The 23,379-nt window shown below is 43.2% G+C and overlaps 1 protein-coding gene across 2 annotated transcripts in view; it reads left to right on the top strand.

Moving 5' to 3' along the window:
* AGGF1 (angiogenic factor with G-patch and FHA domains 1) overlaps positions 1-23,379 on the top strand; it is a 321,895-nt gene that overhangs the window by 116,258 nt on the left and 182,258 nt on the right. For both annotated transcript variants that reach the window (XM_069223545.1, XM_069223537.1), the window contains exon 7: positions 3,099-3,210. In XM_069223545.1, coding sequence (XP_069079646.1) covers positions 3,099-3,210 — 112 coding nt within the window. The remainder of the gene's footprint in view (positions 1-3,098; positions 3,211-23,379) is intronic.

Below are 23,379 nucleotides of genomic sequence, written 5' to 3'. Positions count from 1 at the left end.
CAGAAAGCAGATTATGCTAGTTGGCAGTTGAGTTGCATTTAAAAAAAATATTTATCTTATGTTTTTTTTGTTTTTTTGTTTTTCCTGTGACAGTGCACAAACGCAAATATGATACTTTGAAGATAGTAAAATGTGTGTTTAGTAGTAGGCATGGCATTAGTGAAGAGTATTCCCTTTCTTTTTTCGCCCCACACTCAAGGGTTAAAGATGCCACTGCCCTTGTCAGGTGTCCTGAAATGTCTATGCAGGTCTCCTCGAAGGGCAGCTGGATATGTTTACTCCACTGCCCTTAGTATGGTATTGCAATGGGCAAAAAAAAAAAAAAAGTGCAATGATGCTGTCAGCGATTGTCGCTTTATAGCCTTTTTTTTTTTTTTTTTTTACTTTAAACCATGCTGCATATCAGCCACACAGGTGTACAATATGACAAAGAAAACATTGACAAACCCAAATAGCTCTACTGTTTGGCTGTTCAGTGTTTCTTAAGCCATATTGTACAGCTGTGTGGCTGCTGTGCAATATGGTTTAAAGTAAAAAATAAAAAAAAAGTTTTAGGACACAGCCATTGTTGACTGCATCAAAGCACTTTTTATGTTTTTTACACTTTTAGCCGCTGTGCGGCATGGCTAAAAAAACATTGACACAGTCAATAAATCTTGTGTAGGCAAGACTTATTGGCTTTGTCACTGTGTGTTAACCTTCTGACTGTTAACCTCCCTATAACCATCAGTTCAAAAACTCCCAGAACTGATCAGATTCAATCTAATATTGAGAGTAGAATTAACTTGAAAACAGTAACACTTCAAACTGACATAATATACCCTTGATTCCCACCTCCTCCATTAAAAATGCCAGTAATTGCATGACCAAATAGCACCTCTGCCTTGCATCAGTGAAAAGAAGATTGAACTACAAACACCATCCAGATACGCTCTTGCCATCATAGCATTATAATGCATCTTAACCATATGTATGTAGGGATCTATTTATACCTTTTCCAGTCTGATGGAGTCCTGGCTGAAGGTATGCTGAGAGACAACAGTGGCAGTGAACATTTCAGACTGATGGGCTGACTTATTGGCTTCGTAGATGATGCCCCTGGTTTTGAAGATTTTTCAGGCCAGCATGCGTAACCAGTAGAGTTCAATCAGGTTAGAGGTGATACAATTGTATTTATTAAGACTGTTGATGATGCCTGTTATGGTATATATATCGCTCTTGAGGTCTGTTTGTGTGGGGTATGGAAGGCCTTGAAGTAGGGACTTTAAGACAATGTGCTCTGATGAGAAATGGAGGAAGATAACTATTAGTATTTCTCAGAGAATGGAAATAGATGCTTCTTATTCCTAATTTCAATGTTCCCATTGATTGTCCATCCCTAATTATTAACTAAGTTAAATAGGAAGGTATTGGAGGTTTATTTTGGGGGACTAGACCAGGATACCATGAATGATGTAATGCCTTCTCTGTGAGAAAAGGGGATTTTCATTTTCAATCCTTGAGGCCTTTCAAAAGACAGCCCAACACAGTGACAGATATAATTATATACCCTTAGGGTACAAGATCTAGTCTGAGCTTCTAGAAAAGAAATACAAAAGAAGATAAAAAACCAACCCCTTCTGGATTTTCTTTATTATCCCTAGTCAGATACACCTTGTAATGCAGTGTGATCAGTTTGGCAATCTCACCATCCTTGTTATCAGGCATACATTTTTTCTTCTGTAAGACCTTGCTGCTGCCTCATCAATGGTGGATGGATAGCACTAGATAAAATGAGGCTAGTTGTTTAAAAAGACAGTTTCTCAAAACAGAAATTGTAATAGTGGAATTGGATGCTAGTCAATGTGAAATTGTTGTATTCTTGAGATTAAAAGAAGTTCTGGACAGTAAAATTGCAGCCAAGTTATAGAGGCTCTTATTGGCCCTGAACACATCCATTGATTGCATAGGGCTATCCTTAAAACTCTGTAAGTGTATTTTCAGTAGGGACTCTGAACTCCACCTAAGTTTAGAAGAGATTTGGAAATTTAAATTGATTCTGGGCTTATATTTAGTTGAGAACTTTCCAGGGAGGACTATACTCAAACATTTAGGATGGCCTTGAAGAATCTTGTGAGCTTACATTATGATCAATAGTGTATCTCTGGGAAGCTTACTAAGAAAGTGCATAGATAATGGAAGGTGGTCTTGCGGTGGGTTAATTCTGTCACACAGAACTAGGTAGCTCCAATTAGTTTGAGTTTATATTATTTAGGTTCTTACAACTTAACTCCGTGAAATTTTCTGAAATGGTTTGTTAGATGCTTGGTATATGAAGAATGTTGTTTGTCAGTGTTGGGAAAGCTCAATCTTTCCAAGAAAAAGTAATTGGCTTACTAAGGCATGACGAGATTTACACCATGGAGATGTTGACACAATAGGGTATGACAGGAGTGCTGAAAGTTTCTGGAAGGATACTCTTCCTGATTAAATATTCCAGTGCTCCTTTAAAAACCCGGATACCGAGGTATTCAGTTGTACATTAGTAACAGTGGAGGGGGATCTAGCTCCCATGTGTTGTAATTGCAATCAGAACGGAAACTATGAATGATTTACCAAGAGAAGTAACTTGTGCATGGCGTATAGGTGAACCGTGGCCATACAAGGGATCTGCCAGGAGGAACAGAGCTAGTGGTGGTTGCCGGAACAATTAATCTTAATACTTTCCTTTTCCCTTCCTTATTTCTTATTTCTCCTTTGCTTTACTTATCTTTATATATTTTTTGCTGGAGGTTTTGCATTACCTATTGCAGTGTACTAGGTAGGTGCTTTTACTCAGTGGACATGGAAGACAATGAACTGGATATACTGATGGTCTAAGAAGAACGCCGAATAGAAGAAAGACTTCAAAGTGTGGACTGAAATTTGCAGTCCTTCTATTATTATTTTTTTTTTCTTTTCTTTTTTCCAGTGACTTGGGGTTTGGTTTAAAGAGGATTTAGGAAGGTACTCAAAGGTTTCTGTTTCTATATTCTACATTAAAAATTAAAATCCTTAAAAAAAATAGGTACAAATAAGAGGTACGATTTTGGTAATGTATTGTTCTTTTAATTACCCAGAAACATCACAAGTTTGGCCTCCTTGTATCCGAGTCATTGTGATCAGATCACCAGTCCTAGAGACAGCAACCCTATTTATCATCACAGCAGTAAAGAAGGCCACTATTGGGAGGTAACTAATTATATGTTCAGTTTTATTTTGTCTCTGTCTCCATGCTGGTGAATAAAGTAATATGTGATATTTCGGAATATTTATATTGTACTTCACTTCTCAATGCATTCAAATGTAACGCTGAGCCAAAAAAACTTAAAATATCTGCACTAAACTTACATTAACAACAAATGTGTGTTCTTTTAACCCCAGACAACCAAATAGAACAGTACAATATTCAATACAGTGCTTTTATTATACAATTTGCTTGAACATATTTTTTTCCTTGATGACTAAACCCTGTAATGATTACACTATATATAATGTGCCTCATTCTCTGACTACAGTATCTAGGGGTTCTGGTACGGCATCACTAGATTTGGAACTTTGGTTCTGCCCACATGTAATGTTTTGACTGTGCAGTTGTGTGTTTCCACAAAAAAGCACTTTCCCTTCACACTTGCCCTCCACTTTATTTATCCAGTTGTATAAGATTGAACTTTCAGGGGCACACACATGACATTGTAATGCTATTAAAGTGTCTTATGGTGTATTTTTTTGGCAGTTTCACAGATGGGAGGAGGGCAGTCATGAGTGTTTAGGCCTGACCTGACAGTGCAACCTTCACCTGATCTTTTAACTTACACCACATTTATTTGCTTCCACACAAATACATATCCGTTCCCATCCTGTATACCTCGAATGCTTCACGTTGCCACACAGCATTTATTAAAAGCCAGACCTATTGGCATTGCCAATGCTTGTTTTGGCCTTGTGGTTTATTATCATGTCACCAGAACCCTTCTATGCTACAGATCCATAATACACTGTTACTGTTTAAGTGACCTGTATATTCATTTTATCCAATGAGTGAAATAATATAACCTTAGAAATGAAAAGCATGGAAAGTGTAAATCATTGTGCATCTATGACAATCAATCAGGATTTATAAAGTACGGATAATCACCCGATAGGGTATCCAGGTGTTTGCAGACAACCAGGTCTTGAGGGCCATTCGGAATTCCGGAAATGAGGTGATGGTCCGGAGGTGAGTGGTGAGGATGTTCCAGGTTTTTGCTGCAATGTGAGATAAGGAGGGTCCTCCACTTCTGCTTTAGTAGATGCGGGGAGTATGGGCAAGTGAAACGGAGGCAGAGCATAGTCTTCTCAATGGTTGGTGGAAGTTCATGTGGTGCTTAATGTATGTGAGTCCTTGGTTATGTAGAGCCTTGTGTGCATGGATCAGCAGCTTGAATTTGTATCTCTTCTGTACGGGGAGTCAGTGGAGTTGCCTGAAGTGCGGTATGATGTGGGTTCGTCGAATAAGGTCAAGGATGAGTATGGCTGTGGCATTCTGTATGGTCTGAAGTCTTTGTAGGAGGTGCACGGCGATTCCTACGTAGAGGGCGTTGTAGTCCAGTCGGCTCGTGATGAGGGCCTGAGTCACAGTGCATCTTGTGTGTAGAGGTGGCCACTGGAAGATCTTGCGTAGTATGCGCAAAGTGAGTAAGCAGGTTGCGGAGACGGCGTTGATCTGTGATTTCATGATGAGCTTGTCAATGATGATTCAGAGGATTCTGGCGTGGTCCGAGGGAGAGTGGGTGTGGAACCTAGGTCTTTTGGGCACCTGTTGTTGTTCCATGTGTTGCTGCTGTTGCCAAAGACCAGTACTTCCGTCTTGTCTGTGTTCAGCTGCCGGCACTTGTTCTTCATCCAATCATCGACACTTGCCATGCATCTGTGGAAGCTGGTCATGGTGGTGAAGGGGTCGTCAGTGAATGAGAGGATGAGTTGGGTGTCATCTGCATAAGAAATTATCTTAAGACCGTGGGATCTGATAATGTCAGCTAGGTCATATATGACTGAAGAGCGTGGGGCTGAGGTATGAGCCCTGGGGGGGCAACACAGGTGATTTCCGTGGGTTTGGAGATAAAAAGTGGGAGGTAGATCTTCTGGGTTATTCAGGTGAGGAAGGAGGTGATCCATCTGAGCGCACCCCATGGATGCTGATGTGGTGCTTTTGATCAGCATGTGGTGGGATATGGTGTCAAAAGCTGCCAGAGAGGTCGAGGAAGATTAGCTGCTGTTTGTCCTTGGCTGAGGAGGGTTCAGATTTCATCAGTGGCTGCGATCAGGGGAGTTTTGGTTCTGTGATTGCTGCGGAAGCCGGATTGGGAGGCATCGAGTAGTTGGTTCTGCTCCAGGTATGTCATGAGTTGCTTGTTGATAAGAGAGATTGGCCGGTAGTTCTTGGGTCCGCTGGGGTTGGCAGAGAGTTTTTTGAGTAGTGGTCTGACTTTGGCGTGTTTCCTGGTATCGAGAAATGTTGCAGTATTGTCACGGTGGTAATTACCTGGCTGATCCTTTGATTTCCAAGGTTGAGGATGTAATGTGGGCATGGGTCTGTGGGAGCTCCCGAGTGGATGGATTTCATGGTGGAGACAATGTTCCAGATGGTCAGAATGGGGTTCATGATGGTGGCATACCTGGCAAGGAAGTCGGTAGGAGTGGGTACGAAGTTTCTGTATATGGTTGCGATATACTTGGGAAAGAAGTGGGCAAGGTTGTCACACAGCTCCTGTAAGGGTGTGGTGTTGTTTTCGCTAGCAGTTGGGTTGGAGAATTCCTTAACAATGTTGAAAAGTTCCTTGTTGTTGTTGGCGCTAGTTTGTTGCATGTGGCAATGGCTGTGTTCTTGTTGCCCTCAGTAAGCAGTGGTACAGGTTGAAGGAAGGCTTGAAGGCTGCTCTTTTGGAGGTGTCTTTGCTGTTGCGCCATCTCCTCTCCATCTGTTTGCTGTCTTGTTTCACTGTTCTGAGTTCTTAGGTACAGCAGCTGGCCTTTTTGGAGGATTTTCTCCGGATGTTGCTCTTGATGTGGACAATACTGTCGGCCCATTTGGTGATCCAGGCATTGACGTTTTTCACTCCCTGTTTAAGGTTGGTGGCGGTAGCGGGGTTGGAGGTGTTGAGGGAGTCTGCCCAGCCGGTCTCTGAGATTATGTTCCACCTCCTGTGGTGGGGTGCTTGTCATCTTGGAGGTGGAGGTTGCGGGGGCAGGAGATGCTGAAGTGGACTATGGAGTGATCGATCCATGTAAGTTCTGTAACATGGCTGTATCTGACACAGTTGCTGGAGGTGAAAATGGAGTCCAGCGTGTGTCCTGCGGTGTATGTAGGGTCATAGACGATCTGGGTCAGTCTGAGGCTGCTCATACTGTTGAGGAAATGTGCAATGTGGTCGTCGTTTGGGTCGTCTGTGGACATTTAGATCGCCAAGGAAGGTGTAGTCCTTGGAATCTGAGGCTAGAGGATCGCAATCAAGTCTACAATCGTGTTGAAGAAGCTGGAGTGCTGGCCTAGGGGGCGGTATGTGAGGGTGCCCAGATCGTTGTTTTGTCATTCATGTGGAGCTTAAAGTTGAGATGTTGCATGGAGGGGGTGGTGTGGCTCATCCTTCTAGACCTATTAGCAGCTTTCAACACCATCTCCCAGGCCATCCTAACCCAATGACTCCCTGAAGCGGGCATCCAGTGACTTGCCCTCGAATAGATCTGGTCTTTCTTCACTGGAATAACTCAAACTGTCAACATTTCCCCCTAGAACTCTGAAGTACAAACTCTTATCTCTGGAGTCCCGCAGGGCTTCTCACTCAGCCCAGGACTCTTCAGCATCTAAGTTACCCTGCTTGGCAACGTCACACAAGCTCACAACATAAACATCATAACTTATGCAGACAACACACAACTGAGACTGTCTCTCTTGGACAAAACATCCAGTCCCAGGAACAAGTTCCCCAAATGCATGACAGAATTAGCCAACTGGATAAAATCCAGTTGCCAGAAATTGAACTTGGTAGTCTTTGGGAAGAACACCTTGCCTTTGACCCACCCTACACACTGCTTGCAAACAACAAACCACTGTATCATCATAGACCACAAACTTGACATGACTGCCTTAGTCAGCTCAGTGGTCTACTTCTGCTTCAGCACTGTAATGATGCTGACGAAAATCTTTAAGTGGCTACCAGACAACACCTACTATATGTAGGGATTACCACCCAGTTTGTGGAAAGACTGCAAACTGTTCAAAATACATGAGCCTGACTAGTCTTCAACCTTCTGCGCTGAACCCACATCACATTACACCTTAGGGAACTCCACTGTCTCCAGATACACAAAACACTTCACTCTCCTCACCCACACCTACAAAGCACTCCACAGCACAATCCCGGCCTACCTACACAGCCACATTTACATCCACTGACCATTAAAGACACCTATGCTTTGCCATCTCTCATTAGTATGCACTCTTAATATACACAAAGGCATAGTATTGAGGCCATGCCTTCATGTATCTGGCCCCGAAAGCTTGGGAAGACCTCCCACAACACATCAGAGCTACCTCCTCTTGTCTTGCCTTTCACAAGAAGCTGAAAATCTGGCTTTTTCAGCAAGCTCCCAATTCTGTCCGTACACATACAACAGAGCTCTCACGGGTGACTAACGCGCTATAGAAACCCATAACTTAATGTAATTCAAATGGTGCAATCTTGTCTGGCTGAGCAGAAAAATGGTTGCATATGCACAGAGTGAACTCAATCATGTGGTTAGGACTTCACCTTTTGGCCAGGCTCTTCCATGTGACAGTCATGTTAATTTCTGGTCTGGGTAGCGCTGGGGGAGGGGTATTCCCTTGTAGTCACACTCCTGGGGGTAAAGGGCGACTAGCCTCTGGTCTGGGTAGCGCCGGGGGAGGGGTATTCCCTTGTAGTCACACTCACTCCAAAGGTATTACCGTGGACCGCTCTGGCACCGGCATGCAGGTACTCTCCACGGTAATCCCTTTGGAGTGAGTCGCCCTTTACCCCGGGAGTGTGACTACAAGGGAATACCCCTCCCCCGGCGCTACCCAGACCAGAGGCTAGTCGCCCTTTACCCCGGGCCATTACAGTCCTACCACACCATGAACCACCTGTTCAGGTAGGCCCTTTATGATTCAATTTGAGCACCTCACTTATTGTTAGTGCTCCGGGATCCTAGACCCTGACGAATGCCCCTGACCTACCAGCACTTTGAGAGGGCAGAAACATGTTGGTCATACGTATTCCTTTTTAGACTCTAAGAGACATTATTCTCCAGTGAGCCTCCTCCCCTGTTCTTAATCTTACCAACATGCACCCCCATTAAAACTTAACTAGCAGCAATCGGTGACATGTATGGTAATTTTATCTCCACCTCATCTGGATCCCTGTAATTTATCCAGCCAGTTTAATTTCAGCACTCCCTCTGGTTCTTTTAACCTAGAGGTTGAGTCCGCCCAAGTAGTACCATCTTACTTGGGTGGGGCTAGGTGGTCAAATGATGAAGCAAGACACTATTATGTGTGTGAGACCACCTAGTCCGTAAGGGAACTCCTGCCTCTGCCTCCCCCCCCCCCCCCCCAGGACAACACAGCTCGACATTCCTGAGACACTCTCCATTCATGCTTTCTCCGTTTTGTATTTCAAAGCGACCAAGTTGATACCGCTTATTGGGGGAACACTGATCCAGCTCCACCCTCAACTCCGACTACCCCACACCCTTAGTGGTTATAGAGAATTGAAGTTTATGCATTCTTTGTAGACAGGTTTTTCAGTTTGTCACAGTGATAAGATGTTACCTCAAGAGCCAAAGACAATACAATAAGCATTTGCAACCACTTCACAGGTGCACGATTCCTACTTGGCTACACAGTACGGAAACTGCCAAGTACAATATATGTATACTTTGATAATAAGGCAATCTCTACACATCTTGAAGCTTAACCTACCTCTGTGCGCTCCATGACTATCAAGTTGTTTCACCTTACTAGGAGTTCATTTGTTAAAACTTACATAGCATGGCTACTTCAATTTTTTTAATATTTGGGACAGGCATTCCCCATCATACAAGTGAGTATATCAGCCTAGTTTAATTATCAGCACCTCAATAAAGTTGCAGAACAAGAGACAAGACAAGGACACTAACTCTTCCTTAAATATCAACAATCATACAGATGATGCTATATATGGAATGTGTTGTATGCCTAAACTGAAAACAATGGCATGGCACTCCACTGTTATTTCACACTGAGAGTTTAATCGGTGCAATTAACACATCTTTCTTGAGAAAGGCTTGTTGAAGCTGAAACACGGTGTGTCAGTTGCACCGAATAATCTCATAATGTGAACTCGCATTGTTTTCAGTTTGGGTAGTTCTGATGGGTCTTGCAGCTCTCCTTGGGTTCTGGCATCATCAGAGTGAATTGATTTCGCTTTCTGCAATTACTTTGTAATGTTTTGTATACAGTGCAATAATTTGTGCTCTAAGTTTAATATTCTTTTACATTGTTGCATTTAAATGCTTGGTATATTATCATAAGAATTTGCAGTACAGCTAATGTGATTTCTGTTCCAATCTTTACTATAATTAATTATCCAACTTTAATACCTGCATATGGGTATGGAGGGCTGGTAAATGCTATAATACACCTTAGGGTATCGGGGTGTTTTTCTTTTTTTTTTTTTTCTTTTTTTTTTTTGTTGTTGTTGCTTAAGCCCCTACTTGAATATAATACAATCTAATAGATTGGAACTTTTATGTTGTGTGCACTAACTACCACTTCAGTTGCATTGTAATAGATTCTGTACTTTACACCCACCCTCTACTTAGCTTGATTTGTATGTTAAACAATAATCCCGCCCACGTCGCCATACATGCTCCTAAAATGCCTTTGCAATGTCTTGTTGGGTCTTTCTCTAAATCTCGATAATGGGCATTCCAGCCAAACATGCACCATTAAATCAACCCCACTGGGCATGAAGAGGTTAAGTACTGCATCCTGTTAGGGAATATTTTAGGGACCAAGGATCGCTTTGCTCCTGTAGGGGGGAGTAACCTGCACCAGCATGTTGAGCTGTCCTCTTCCTGTAGACTTCTTTAACAATCAGGCCAGGCTTGCTCTACTCAGTCCTGATTGGTTCAGAAGGTAGAGAAGATCGAGAAGGCTACCAACTCAATAAGTAAAGTGGCATTTTATTAAGAAGAAGTAAAATATGCTACGTTTATCTAGGGTACCTTCTAAGAAATTGGTAGTACTCCCGGGCCATGGACTGCAAAGTTCCAGTAGCAGTTAAGCTCATTTGCCATGCTGATCACCTGGGAGGTGTCACCAGTCTCTGGTCCCTTTTTACTGAAGAGTATGTGACCATGCCTTCCCCATTCTTCACAAAATGAGTGTATCCATTGTGTTTATTGGATTATTTAGAAAGCATACACATCTACCACCTGCATGCCAGGGGCCGGCGTGGAATAGGTCCTGCAAAATAAGAAAATAAGTAAAGAGACAACATTATCAAATTAACAACACCTTCCCCTCTTCCCCTATTTTTAGTCTGGTCACTCTTTACCTCTAGTACACTGTTTGCCACTGCCAACATTCCTGGCAGCTTAGACCTTCAAAGAATTCAGCGGGTGATGCCGGTGCTCATGAGTCTTACAAATAACATACCTCTTGGCAGAAGCTTTCCCAACAATCCATGCAGGCCTGTATTTTATGGCCAGGCCTATTTGGGCAGGGGTCATCTTTAGTTGTACTGGAAAATTTGAATCCATTGACAACATTTGACATTATCGCTAATCCACAGAGCAAAATTATGATGAAAATTAGGCTCATTCAGAGGTCAATATTGTGAGGCAGGAGGTGGATTTGTCAACTTTGTCTTCCTTCCGGAATGTTCAGAACGGTAACACACACCCTGGATAGGTTAGCAGTTATTGCTACAGTAAGATTTGATCATTTCTTTATTCATTCAAGATGAGGACTAGGAATTTCACCTCTATCCTATTTTAACCAACTGGGGAGGGTGCCATTCGACTGTGCCCTTGAGTCTTCCTTGTTCTGAATTCAGAAGCAATTTCGCTTCACTATTTGGCTCTCTAATGCCGTGTTTTTCATTCTCCATTTCTTACATTCTCTTGCCGCGAGATCTAATGTTAGGTTTCACGTCTGTTCAAACCAGTGGCTTTGATTGACACAAAGCTGCTTTCATGAAAGACTAAGTTCTGATTGCCTTTACATCAGTTAAGTGCATAAATATTGCTGCAAGCTCAAACTAAAAGCCTCATTATGATGCTGGCAGTCCTAGGACTGCCAGTCTTGCTGTGGTGGTCGGGCCGCTGCATTACGAGTTGGGGGGGAGAGGGTCCGTCTAAATGTCTTTGATGCCCCAGGATTATAGATCCTGATGGGGGGACGGCAGTCTTGGTTGTAATCAGTGAGTGCAGCGCTTAACTCTGCACCGCTGATTACAACCTTTTTCTTCGCCAGTCTTTTCATTGTGGTTTGCTCACCATGAAAAAGCTGGCAGAGAACAAGTGCAGGGGGCTTCAGGGGGGCCCCTGCACTGCCCATGCCCATGGTAAGGGCAGTGCAGCCCCCCCCCCCCTGCCCAGCACCCTTGGAATGTGCACTGTCTGCTTTGCAGACATTGCAGATTCTGAGTGTGCTGGTTGGCCCCCTCTGTGCTATGAGATAGCACTTGCTTCCTTTAAGGTAGCAGACTGTTATCTCGTAGCACTGTTCCCGCCAGTCTGACCAGCAGGAATGCTCTAGTTCAAGGTTTCCACTAAGTCAGCCTGGACAGGCCAGCGGAAACCTTGTAATAGGACGAGACGTCCTCCCTGCGAGTTTGTCGGTCCTGCGTTGGGACTGCCAGACTCGTAAAGAGCCCCTTACTCTCAACAATATTGTGCATTGTAATGAAACAGGATGATACCAAGGAGTCGTTCTTCCTTAATCCTCAAATTGTTGACTTTTATCAAAATGTAGAGATTTAGATTGCAGTTTTTTCTGACAGCCTCACTCATCCTCTTTAAAAAGACGGTGGACAAAACTACGTAGTTTCTCTAACAATCTTCTTTAGAAACTATATTTGCAATACGGATTGCCTCCTGTACATCCCATTGCTTTTTGTTACTGTGGAAATTCCTGGCTTGTCAGTGTACATTGCACCAGAACAAAGCAGCGTTTGTGAATTTCCTCAGGCATGGCTACAGGGGCCTGCTCAAGTGCGTACTTCGAGGTGCTCTCGATGGTGCTCTCGATGTTCATCATTCTGTGGAAAAATGCAGTTTACCAAGGAACTTTTCAGAAGCCTGTTTACTAAGGTCATTTATCCTAATGCTGCTTTTCTCTTCCTCTGCATCTTGTGTTATGTTGTCGTAGAATGTACTTCCACGGAAGTATGATCGCCAGGATAAAGGTGTAGACTGAAGTTTTATTAATGTATTTCCAACAACATAACATTTCCATCAGAAACGCTATTCATGGGTCAATGATGATTAGATAAACACGTGATTTGAATCATGATGCTAATGTATGGATATCATTTGCAAGAACAACATTTAGCATGAGGACGCTACAAACTATACCTAAGTGAGGATGTGTCTGTTTTAGAAGGCATACTGCATGTAGGTATACCGCAGAGTAGGTGATTATCTAGATTCTCTTTTTGCAATAGACGTCTTTCAGCGTCGTGGTTTTGAAGTCCAGAAGCAAGCTAGAGGCCGAATGACATAGGTAAGCCAGTCCAGGGAATGGCCTAGCAGGTTCTAAGAGGCATGAACATTGAAAGAGTGACATGGTTGTTTAGGTGTAGTCATTTGGTTTAGGTGTAGGCTGGAGATGCTAACTAGGGGATCGCTGGTTGTGCAGCATTGCATCCCTCAATAGCGTCAAGATAATTGGCGGCAGATTGTTTATTAGTAATTTGTATGTGTATTTGTCTTTTAGCTGTCCTGCTTGGTGCTGAAACATGGAGGTGGGGGATATTAAATAAAGTTCAGGTTGCAAAGTTCAGAACCTTAGTTGCGTGTAGGAGTTATTAGTTGCCTTTATGATAAGTACGCACTACTTCTTGTCCTTAGGCTCCAATTCTAAACAACCTCCCACTTCCTTTTTTTACCATCCTGTCAGAATAATGACACAATTTGTTCATATTTAAAACATACAGAATTCAAATTAATGATAGCTGTCATTCTGAAGTATTCACTTTTGTTACGATGTACTGCTAAATTTATGGGTACTATTTATTCATACCTCTGTATGTCATTGCTGGTTAGTAAATATCAACACAATTAAAGCACGCCTCACACTACTATTTTGGTAAGACGAGGATATTGGAACTTCAAAGCAGAATTTTGTGACATATGAAACAAGCAATGGGAAAGCCAATATGTTCACATTTGAGACACACTGGCCTTGCCAGTGGTTTTTAGAGATGCTCCATAGCAAGGCTAAAGAGGAGCCCAAAAAAAGGCACTAGGATGCTACTGTTGTCAGTTCGTAGGCATGCACAACAGCCACAAAATGTTACAGCTCCTCTTTTCCTTTGGATTTGTAAATAAAAGAGTAGTACTGCAAAAGTGTTTTGCCAAAAGAAGGTGGCATGTCATTTCACGCTATGATAATCATGTGCATGCTCCTTTTGTGACGTTTATTGGAATTGTTACTATAGAGGAGGATATGGATTTACATGATGTGTATATTGTGTTACAATGAATACATGGGGATTATGTGATGTATGGGGATTATGATGGAATGGGGAGCTGCACAAGTCATACATTGTAAGGAGTTGCTTTTGCAAGTTATGTTATCTTGATTATCCTCAGATGGCAGGTATGTTCTTTGAATATTGGAATATCTCTCTCTCTTATTTATTCCTAGTGGTGGTCGCCACTAGGTAGTTCTAGTTTTGCCTATAACTTTGGCGGCGCTTAACGCACCTTCACAAAATTACATTGGTCAGTTCAGCTTCTATCATGAAAGTTTCGAGGTGATCCATCAAGGGAGGGGGGCTGAGAAAGAGGGGGAGGTCCCAAAACACGTTGTCCCCATTCATTTTTCCATAGGACATTTAGATTCGTCTACAGCTCGAACTACTGAACGGAATTTCACCAAATTTAGCACAAAGCTAGATTCTGTTCCGCAGATTACACTTTTTGTGGTTTAGTGCAAATCCTTTCAGTAGTTTTGGAGTCATTTAAGGCCCAAAATATAGATATATAGGAAGGCGGATTCTCCGTGGATCCAGCTTTCCCCGTGCTGATATCTGATTTGCTGCCAACACTTAAACATGGAAGTGTTGGTAGCCATCCTGGGACTCTGTTTCAGCCAAGTCCCAGAAAAAAAAGCCAAAAAAAGAAAAGGGGCACGGGTAGAGTCACCCTGACCCCTTAACACTGGTGCTGGGGTTCCTGAGGGACCCCAATGGGGCTAAAAACTTTAAAAAAAAAAAAGGAAAAAAAACGGTCACCTGGTCTTTTTATTTTCTTTGCCCCGAGTGGGCGAGGTTCCGGGGGTATTTGGACCTTAATATAGGGGGTGGCATGGGGCCTCCGTCCTTGGGCTTTAACAAGCCCCAGGGACCACCAACTCCCTGGGCGATTGAAGTAATGGGAGAGGGGCACACACCAACCCCCACCTCCCCCCGGATAAAATGCATTTTACAGCCTCCCCTACTGCCCGAGGACCACCACCTCCCCGGGTCAAATGTAGAAATATGGGCAGGTGGGGTGCGCAGTCACCACCAGGACCCCCAGCTCCCGGGGCAAAATGCTTTTCTACGGCCTCCCCCACTGCCCCGCGGACCACCAACTCCCCTGGGCGCATATTGAAATATGAGATGTCATCAGTGATGTCACTGACCATGTCATGAGTGATGTATTATGTGAGGTCATTCACAGTGCATTATGGGAGCGCAAGTTAGAGCTAGCTCAGGTAACTATAACTGCTGAATTTCTTAGGTTATGTATGAGTAAATTCAGAACTTAACTATAATGTCCCTGTAACCTTTCGTTTTTTCAGTGAATCTGTAAGGTTTTTTTTTTAATTTCATTTCCTACATATAACGTCCCTGTAACCTTTGCTTTTTCAGTGAATTTCTAAGGTTTATCTTTTTTTTTTTTTTTTTTTTTACAAACTATAACGTCCACAAATCTTAGGGAAATTTTCTTAAGAAAAAGTGTGCCAAAGAATCTTGTGCATAGGATGTATCGGGGTGATCCGTCAAGCAGTGGTCGTGAAAAGGGGGGGGGGAGGTGGGGGGCAGTGTAAAAACAAACAAAAAAATGCATTTGCCATGTTAATTTCTCATAGGCGATTACAGCCTGAACCACTGGAGAGAATTGCACCAAATTTGGCAGAAACTTAGCTTACGCAGATTACGCTTTTTGGTATTTGGTGTAAATCTCTTTAATAGTTTAAGAGAAGTTAAAGAAAAAACTAATTTGTATACCTAGAGGTGCGAAGGCTCTGCAAATCCACCGGATCTCGTGCAGAGATCTGATTGGATGCCAACATGTCAACCAGGAAGTGTTGGCAGCCATCTTCGGACTCTGCTTCAGCCGAGTTCCAGAAAAAAGGGATTAAAAAATAGAAAAGGGGCCTAGATAGGGACACCCTTACCCCTTGGCTCTGATGTTGGGGTTCCAGAGGGTCCCCCACAGGGCAAAATAACACCTTTTTGTTCAAATGTTTGCCTCAAATTTGCACTGTCGCAAAATAAAAAGTAAAAAAATACAAGCGTGGTCTCCTGCGCTTGTTTTAGTAAAGCCCCGGGGACCACCACCTCCCTGGTGCAAAATGTGTTAATTATAGCAGGCCTGTGGACCTCCCTGGGGCTAACAATCTATTATATACGTGCCTCCCCCAATCCCCCTGTAGTTCCAGGGGCCGCCATCTCCACGGGGCTAAATTGAAAGAATGAAGGGGGTCCATTATAGACCCCCGGGGACAACTACCTCCCTGGGACTGTTTAAACTTTGGAGGGGTGCCGCGTGGCCTCCCTCATGGAGCCAGTAATGGCCCTGGGAACCGCCAACCCCCAGGGCCGGCTCCTGCTTTGCCCTGGGCTGCCCTCTCCCCCGGGACATAGCTGTTTGCTCTGACTTGGTGAGAGTCTAAATATAATGTCCCTGTAACCTTTAGTTTTTTAAGTGGATTCCAGGTTTTTTAAATTCTATTTCCTAACTACAGCATCTCTGTAACCTTTGGTTTAGTCAGTGAATATATATATATATATATATATATATATATATATGTGGTTGTATGTATATACTTTGACTAAATATGTAAAAAAAAACAAAGGTTACAGGGACATTATAGTAAGGTTGACACTTTAAACGTGCAAAACCATACAAAATTAAGCTGTTACAGATAGATATTTCAAGTAACCATAACTTGTGCCCTAAGGTAACTATAACTCACTTCCCTACCATGCACAGTTTTCTCCTCAATAGTTTTGCAAAAAATATGACATTGATATTATCAATGATGTTATGAGTTTTGCAGTATGTGGGGTAATTAGCAGTGCATTGCAACGGCATGAGTTACAGTTAACCCCTTCTGTGCCAAGGTGCTGTGCCGAGGACGTAACCACTACGTCCTCAGCACACAGCCCAAAGGGATCGCTCTTGCTCCCTCTGTGTGCTTCCCCCCTACCCCCTCCCAAGTCAGGGATTGAAGCCATTTCTGCCCCACCCCCCCCACCACCCCCTGGGGGCAGATCGGCCTATTGTTATGCCTCTAGCCACCAGGGCAAATTTTTTTTTTTTTTTTTTTTTTTTTAGAGATGAGGAGCGACCCCTTAGGCAAGGGTCGTTCCCCTGGGGTGCCAAATTGTATTTAGGCCATTTCTGCCCGCTTTAGAAACAACTAGGCACCAGGGATCTTTTTTTTGCGCCGTCACGCAAGGGGAGCGACGTGGTAGGCAAGGGTCGCTCCCCGTGGGGGGGTGGGGCAAATTCATTTTAGGCCATTTCTGCCCCCCCTGGGGGCAGATCGGCCTTTTGTTACTAGGCCGAAACCTCTAGTCACCAGGGCAAATTTTCTTTTTGTTTGTTTGTTTTTTTAGAGATGTGGAGCGACCCCTTAGGCAAGGGTCGCTCCCCTGGGGGGCCAAATTGTATTTAGGCCATTTCTACCCGCTTTGGGGGCAGATAGGACTTATTTTAGGTCAATCTGCCCCCAAGGGGGGCAGAAACAACTAGGCACCAGGGATCTTTTTTTTTTGCGCCGTCACGCAAGGGGAGCGACCTTGTAGGCAAGGGTCGCTCCCGGTGGGGGGGTGGGCAAATTTATTTTAGGCCATTTGTGCCCCCCCAGGGGCAGATCGGCCTATTGTTATTAGGCCGATCTGCCCCCTGGGGGGGGGCAGAAACCTCTAGGTGCCAGGGCAAATAGTTTTATTGTGTTTTTGTTTTTGTTTGTTTGTTTTTATAGAGATGGGGAGCGACCCATTAGGCAAGGGTCGCTCCCCTGGGAGGCAAATTGTATTTAGACCATTTCTGCCCACTTTGGGGGCAGATTGGCCAATTTTAGGTCAATCTTTCCCCAAGGGGCAGAAACCACTAGGTACCGGGGATTTTTTTTTTGGCGGCAAGTTCACGCAGGGGGAGCGACCCCGTAGGCAAGTGTCGCTCCCGGGGGGAGGGGGGGGGGTTTGAGGGGTGGGGGACAAATTTATTTTAGGCCATTTTTTTTTAACCTCAATTTCAATATTTTTCTTTTTTAGTTGTTATTTTCTGTAGGAAACCCTTGTAGGATCTACACAAATTACCCCTTGATGAATTCAGAATTTTGTCTACTTTTCAGAAATGTTGCGGTTTCTGGGATCCAGCATTGGTTTCATGCCCATTTCTGTCACTGACTGGAATGAGGCTGAAAGCACAAACAAATCGTAAAAATGGCGTATGTCCCAGTAAAATGCCAAAATTGTGTTGAAAAATTGGGTTTTCTGATTCAAGTCTGCCTGTTCCTGAAAGCTGGGAAGCTGGTGATTTTAGCACCGCGAACCCTTTGTTGATGCCATTTTCAGGGAAAAAACCACAAGCCTTCTTCTGCAGCCCTTTTTTCCCATTTTAAAAAAAAAAACGAAATTTTCACTGTATTTTGGCTAATTTCTTGGCCTCCTCCTGGGGAACCCACAAAGTCTGGGTACCTCTAGAATCCCTAAGATGTTGGGAAAAAAAAGGATGCAAATTTGGCGTGGGTAGCTTATGTGAACAAAAAGTTATGAGGGCCTAAGCGCGAACTGCCCCAAATAGCCAGAAAAAGGCTTGGCACAGGAGGGGGAAAAGGCCTGGCAGCGAAGGGGTTAACTTAAGGCACAATTTTTGCAGCTTTTTAAAAAATATATTTTTTTTATGCTTTTTAGTCCTGGGAGGAGGGTCCCTGAGGGATCGCTACACCAAGGCTAGTGGGGTTAGTTAAAGGTACCCTGCCCCCTTTTCTATTTTTTTTACATTTATTTTTCAGACTCTGCTGAAGCAGAGTCTCAAAATGGCTGCCAACACTTCCTGGTTGAAGTGTTGGCAGCTGGTCAGATCTCTGCACGCAATCATCAGTATTTGCAAATTCGTTGCGACCCTAGCTATCCAATATTAGATTTCCTTTCATTTCTCCTAAACTACTGAATGGATTTGCACCAAATAAGAAAAAGACTCACATGCGGACCAAATTTGGTGTAATTCTGTCCAGCAGTTCAGGCGTGTCTAAACAGTCTATGGGGATTAACTTGGGAAACACATATTTTTTGTAAACCATTCCTTCCCCCCCCCCCATTTTTTTCTTTGCCCTCGCTTGATGGATCACCCTCTTTCCATGCACAAAAAGATTCTAGGGAGGACTTTTTTTGTACATTTTCGTGAAGATTCATCAAGCGGTGCCAAAGATATAGGCTAGTTAAAAACAGCTTTTTCAGTGGAAACTAGTTGCTACCTATAACTACCAGTAGGTTTTATATTTATATATATATATATATATATATATATATATATATATATATATATATATATGGCTGGCTGTTGTTTTCTTGTGATCCTGCATCTTCCAGTATATATATATCTATCTTGATGGCATGTGTAGCTGTAGATACAAATGTTTTGCATAAGTCCCCCATCTAGTGTTGGACTCATAGTGCTACAAGTTGTTTTTTTTCAAAGAAAGTTTTCGAGTCACAAGATCGAGTGACTCCTCTTCTCGGTGATAGTGCGCTTGGGCATTGAGTCCTTTGTTAGATTGTTTTCTCTCTGCCGTCGGGTTCGATGTGTTTCGTCTCACTCCGGTGGATCTCGGTTCGGTATTTCTGAACTTTTTTCTACCTTTCTATAATATCGTTGGTATTGTTTCGATCATGTTTTCCATCTGTACTCTATCTGATTCAGACCGTCGGGGCTGAATTCTCGCCCTTAAAGGGCTTTGCTCTTTTAGGGCCTTCTTCAGTGCCGGACTGATAGAACGAGCTCTGTTTCAATTCTGTCCTCGGTGTCATGCTAAATTCCCATACAATGATCAACATTCCGTGTGCAATCTCTGTTTATCTCCAGCTGATCGGGAAGAAACCTGTGACGCCTGCAGATTATTTCGATCTAAAAAGACTCTCTTGGACCATAGAGCTCGTTGTCTCAAAATGGCATCCAAGTCCATAGAAGACACACCTGATATCTTCAGTGAAGAACACGCACAGGAAGAAGTTTGACAAGGGGCAATATTTTCCATCCAAGACTCCGACTCCGATCAGCACTCAGATGATAGCCACTACATACCTCCAGCCCAGTACGTGAGTACAACTGCCCCATCGCACCACACAAAAATATTATAAAAGATTCAAGCACTAGTCGTTGGTCCCTCTACTTCCTTCGGGCCATGGCCAGATCCGAAAGTAAGTCCGGATGGCCAACCTTCAGGTTTGCAACGGAGATTAAAGACTAAAGTGCATTCGGCATCGACCAAACAGACTCCAACAGCAGTCCCGGAATCAAGACGAAAATCAGAAAGGACAACCTCGAAGCCGAAAAAAATCTACACCACTTTCGAGCCAATGTTTTCCGTTAGAGCAAAGCACTCCACACACAAACCTTCGGACTCAAAAGATATGGGTAGCAAGCAAACTACTTCTACCCATGAATCCTTGGACATACAACCTATTTTAGAGGTGATGGACGCTAAACAGCAAAAACTACACATTCAAAAGGACACAGGAATATTAATTGCTCCCCCCTCCAATGTCCGTTAAGAGGAAATTGACTTTCAAAGACAGTTTAAAGGATGTACCTCCATCAAAAAAGGTCTCCAAAGATAAACAGCAGAAAGAGGCTACAAAACACACAGCTTTCACCACCACATTGTCCTGCTCTTCCTTCCAAACCACCACCATCATCCACATATGAAGCACAGTTGTCACCACACACATCCTCACTATCACCACACAGGGATGACTTTAGTGATGACCAGCAGGACAAAGTTCCATGGGATATATATGACCCTGATCCCATTCTGCCAATTGTTCCAGACTTATATCTTGCTAGACCTTCACCACCAGAAGAGACTACTGCATACAATCAAGTAGTAGCCAGAGCTGCTGCCTATCATAATGTTCAGATGCATACAGTTCAGATAGAACAAGATTTCCTTTTCGACACACTAGCGCATACACATAAACAATATCAATGTCTTTCAATGCTTCCAGGAATGCTCAGACAAGCTTTTGATATTTTCCAGGAACCCGTAAAGGCCAGCATTATCACTCCTAGATTAGTTAAAAAAATATAAACCTGCATCCTCAGATCCAGTGTTTATAAAAACTCAATTACCACCTGACTCATTTGTAGTTTTTGCAGCAGCAAGAAAAAGGTCCAACAGTCATTCCACAGGAGATGCTCCTCCTCCAGACACGGAAAGTAAGAAAATAGATGCAGCAAAGAGTAGCTTTACAAGCTTCAAATCATTGGAGGATAGCCAACTCACAAGCTCTTTTAGCTAGGTATGATAGGTCCCATTGAGATGAGATGGAAGAACTCTTGCCGTACCTTCCTCCAGAACACCAAAAGAGGGGACAACAGATAGTAACTGAAGGGCAAGCAATATGTAATATTAATACTATTAGATCAGCTATGAATGCAGCTGATACAGCAGCCAGATCTATCAACGCCAGTGTGTTTATTAGAAGACATGCCTGGTTAAGATGTTCAGGGTTCAAACCTGAAATACAACAGGCTGTGTTAAATATGCTGTTTGACAAACAACATCTTTTTGGGCTAGGGGTTGACACAACCATAGACAAACTTAAAATAGATTCTGAAACAGCCAAAGAAATGGGTGCATTATATACCACACCCAGTAGAGGTACTTTTTGTAGACCACAGTTTAGAGGGGGTTTCAAACCCTCAGCCTCAAAAACGGCAACTTCCCAACAAAAGTAATCCTCACAATTCTACACAAAAGGATAGTTTAGAGGATCCAAAAATAGAGGAAGAAGTAACCAGTCCACTTCAAGAGGTTCCTCACAATCAAATAAACAGTGCCTTTCTCACCATTCCAACAGAGCGCACATCTCCTGTGGGAGGAGGCTGGTAAAATTATATCCACAATGGCACAACATTACTACAGATCGGTGGGTTCTGTCAAGTATCCCACATGGTTACAGTCTAGAACTCATTTCCATGCCACCAAACATTCCTCCTCGTTTACACAGTCTTACTCAGGAGCATCTCACTCTATTAAAAGAAGAGGTACTATCACTACTGCTCAAAGGAGCAATAGAAAGAGTACCTATTTCCCAACAAGGATCCGGAGTATATTCACTATACTTCCTCATACCAAAGAAAGATGGTACTCTCAGACCAATCCTAGATCTCTAAATCTAAACATACTGTCAGAACACTTCCATATGGTCACTCTACAGGACGGCATTTCCCTGTTTCAAAAACAGGATTACATGACGACATTAGACCGCAAGGATGCTTATTTCCATATTCCCATACATCCAACACATCAAAAGCATCTAAGATTTGTTGTAGCAGGAAAGCACTACCAGTTCAGAGTGCTAACAACAGCACCAAGGGTGTTCACCAACTGTTTAGCGGTGGTTGCAGCATTCCTCAGGAGACAACACATGCAGGTCTTCCCATATCTCAATGACTGGCTTATAAAAGCCAGTACACTTCAGATTTGTTAAAAACATACTCAATACACCATAAACATCCTACACAATCCAGGATTCACCATCCATAACCAAAAATCTCACTTGCAACCATCACAGATATAACCATATCTAGGAGCAATTCTAAACACTCAATCAGCATTAGCATACCCAAACCCAGTCAGAATTAAAGCATTTCAAGATCTCATATCGCAACTACAATACAACCACACTTATATAGTAAAGTTGGTGATGAAACTATTAGGGATGATGGCTTCATGCATGGGAATAGTACCCAATACCAGACTCCGCATGAGACCATTACAGCAATGTCTCTCTCAACAATGGTCTCAGACACACAGTCAAATTCAGGATCTAGTGCTGTTGGATCACCAAGGTTAGCACTCTCTGCAATGGTGGAATTCCACCAACCTATCAAAAGAGCGGCCCTTTCAGGACCTGGTGCATCAGACCATAATCGCAACAGATGCATCGATGATAGGTTGGGGAGCTCACCTCAACAACCTCACTATACAGGGGGAATGGGACTCAATCCAACAACTTTATCACATAAACCACTTGGAATTACTAGCAGTATTCCTAGCACTCAAAGCTTTTCAGACATAAATCACACACAAGATAGTACTAATAATGACAGACAATATGACCACAATGTATTATCTGCAAAAACGGGGGGGGGCACATTCATCACAATTGTCCCTTCTAGCACAGACAATTTGTAAATGGGCAATTCACAATCCCATTCAGTTAGTGGCACAGTATATCCCAGGGATACACAATCAACTAGCGGACCTCTTAAGCAGGACCAAACAACAAGTACATGAATGAGAGAGATTCATCCACAGGTGATGCAACAATACTTCCAAATGTGGGGAACACCAGAAATAGACCTTTTCGCTACAAAAGAAAATGCAAAATGCCACCCAGGTACCCACACCCTCGCTCCAAGGGCAATGGTCTATAGATGAACTGGTCAGGGATATTTGCTTATGCCTTTCCACCTCTCCCACTAATTCCATTTCTGATCAAAAAGATTAAAACCAATCTCGCTCACCATGATACTCCTAGGTCCCACGTGGGCACCTCAACATTGGTACGCAACACTGTTGGACCTGTCTGTAATACCACATCACAAACTACCAAACAGACCAGACCTGTTGACTCAAAGGAG

Source organism: Pleurodeles waltl, chromosome 1_1, assembly GCF_031143425.1.
Source record: "Pleurodeles waltl isolate 20211129_DDA chromosome 1_1, aPleWal1.hap1.20221129, whole genome shotgun sequence".
NCBI classification, from domain to species: domain Eukaryota; kingdom Metazoa; phylum Chordata; class Amphibia; order Caudata; family Salamandridae; genus Pleurodeles; species Pleurodeles waltl.
This window is presented reverse-complemented; position numbering and strand designations above follow the sequence as displayed.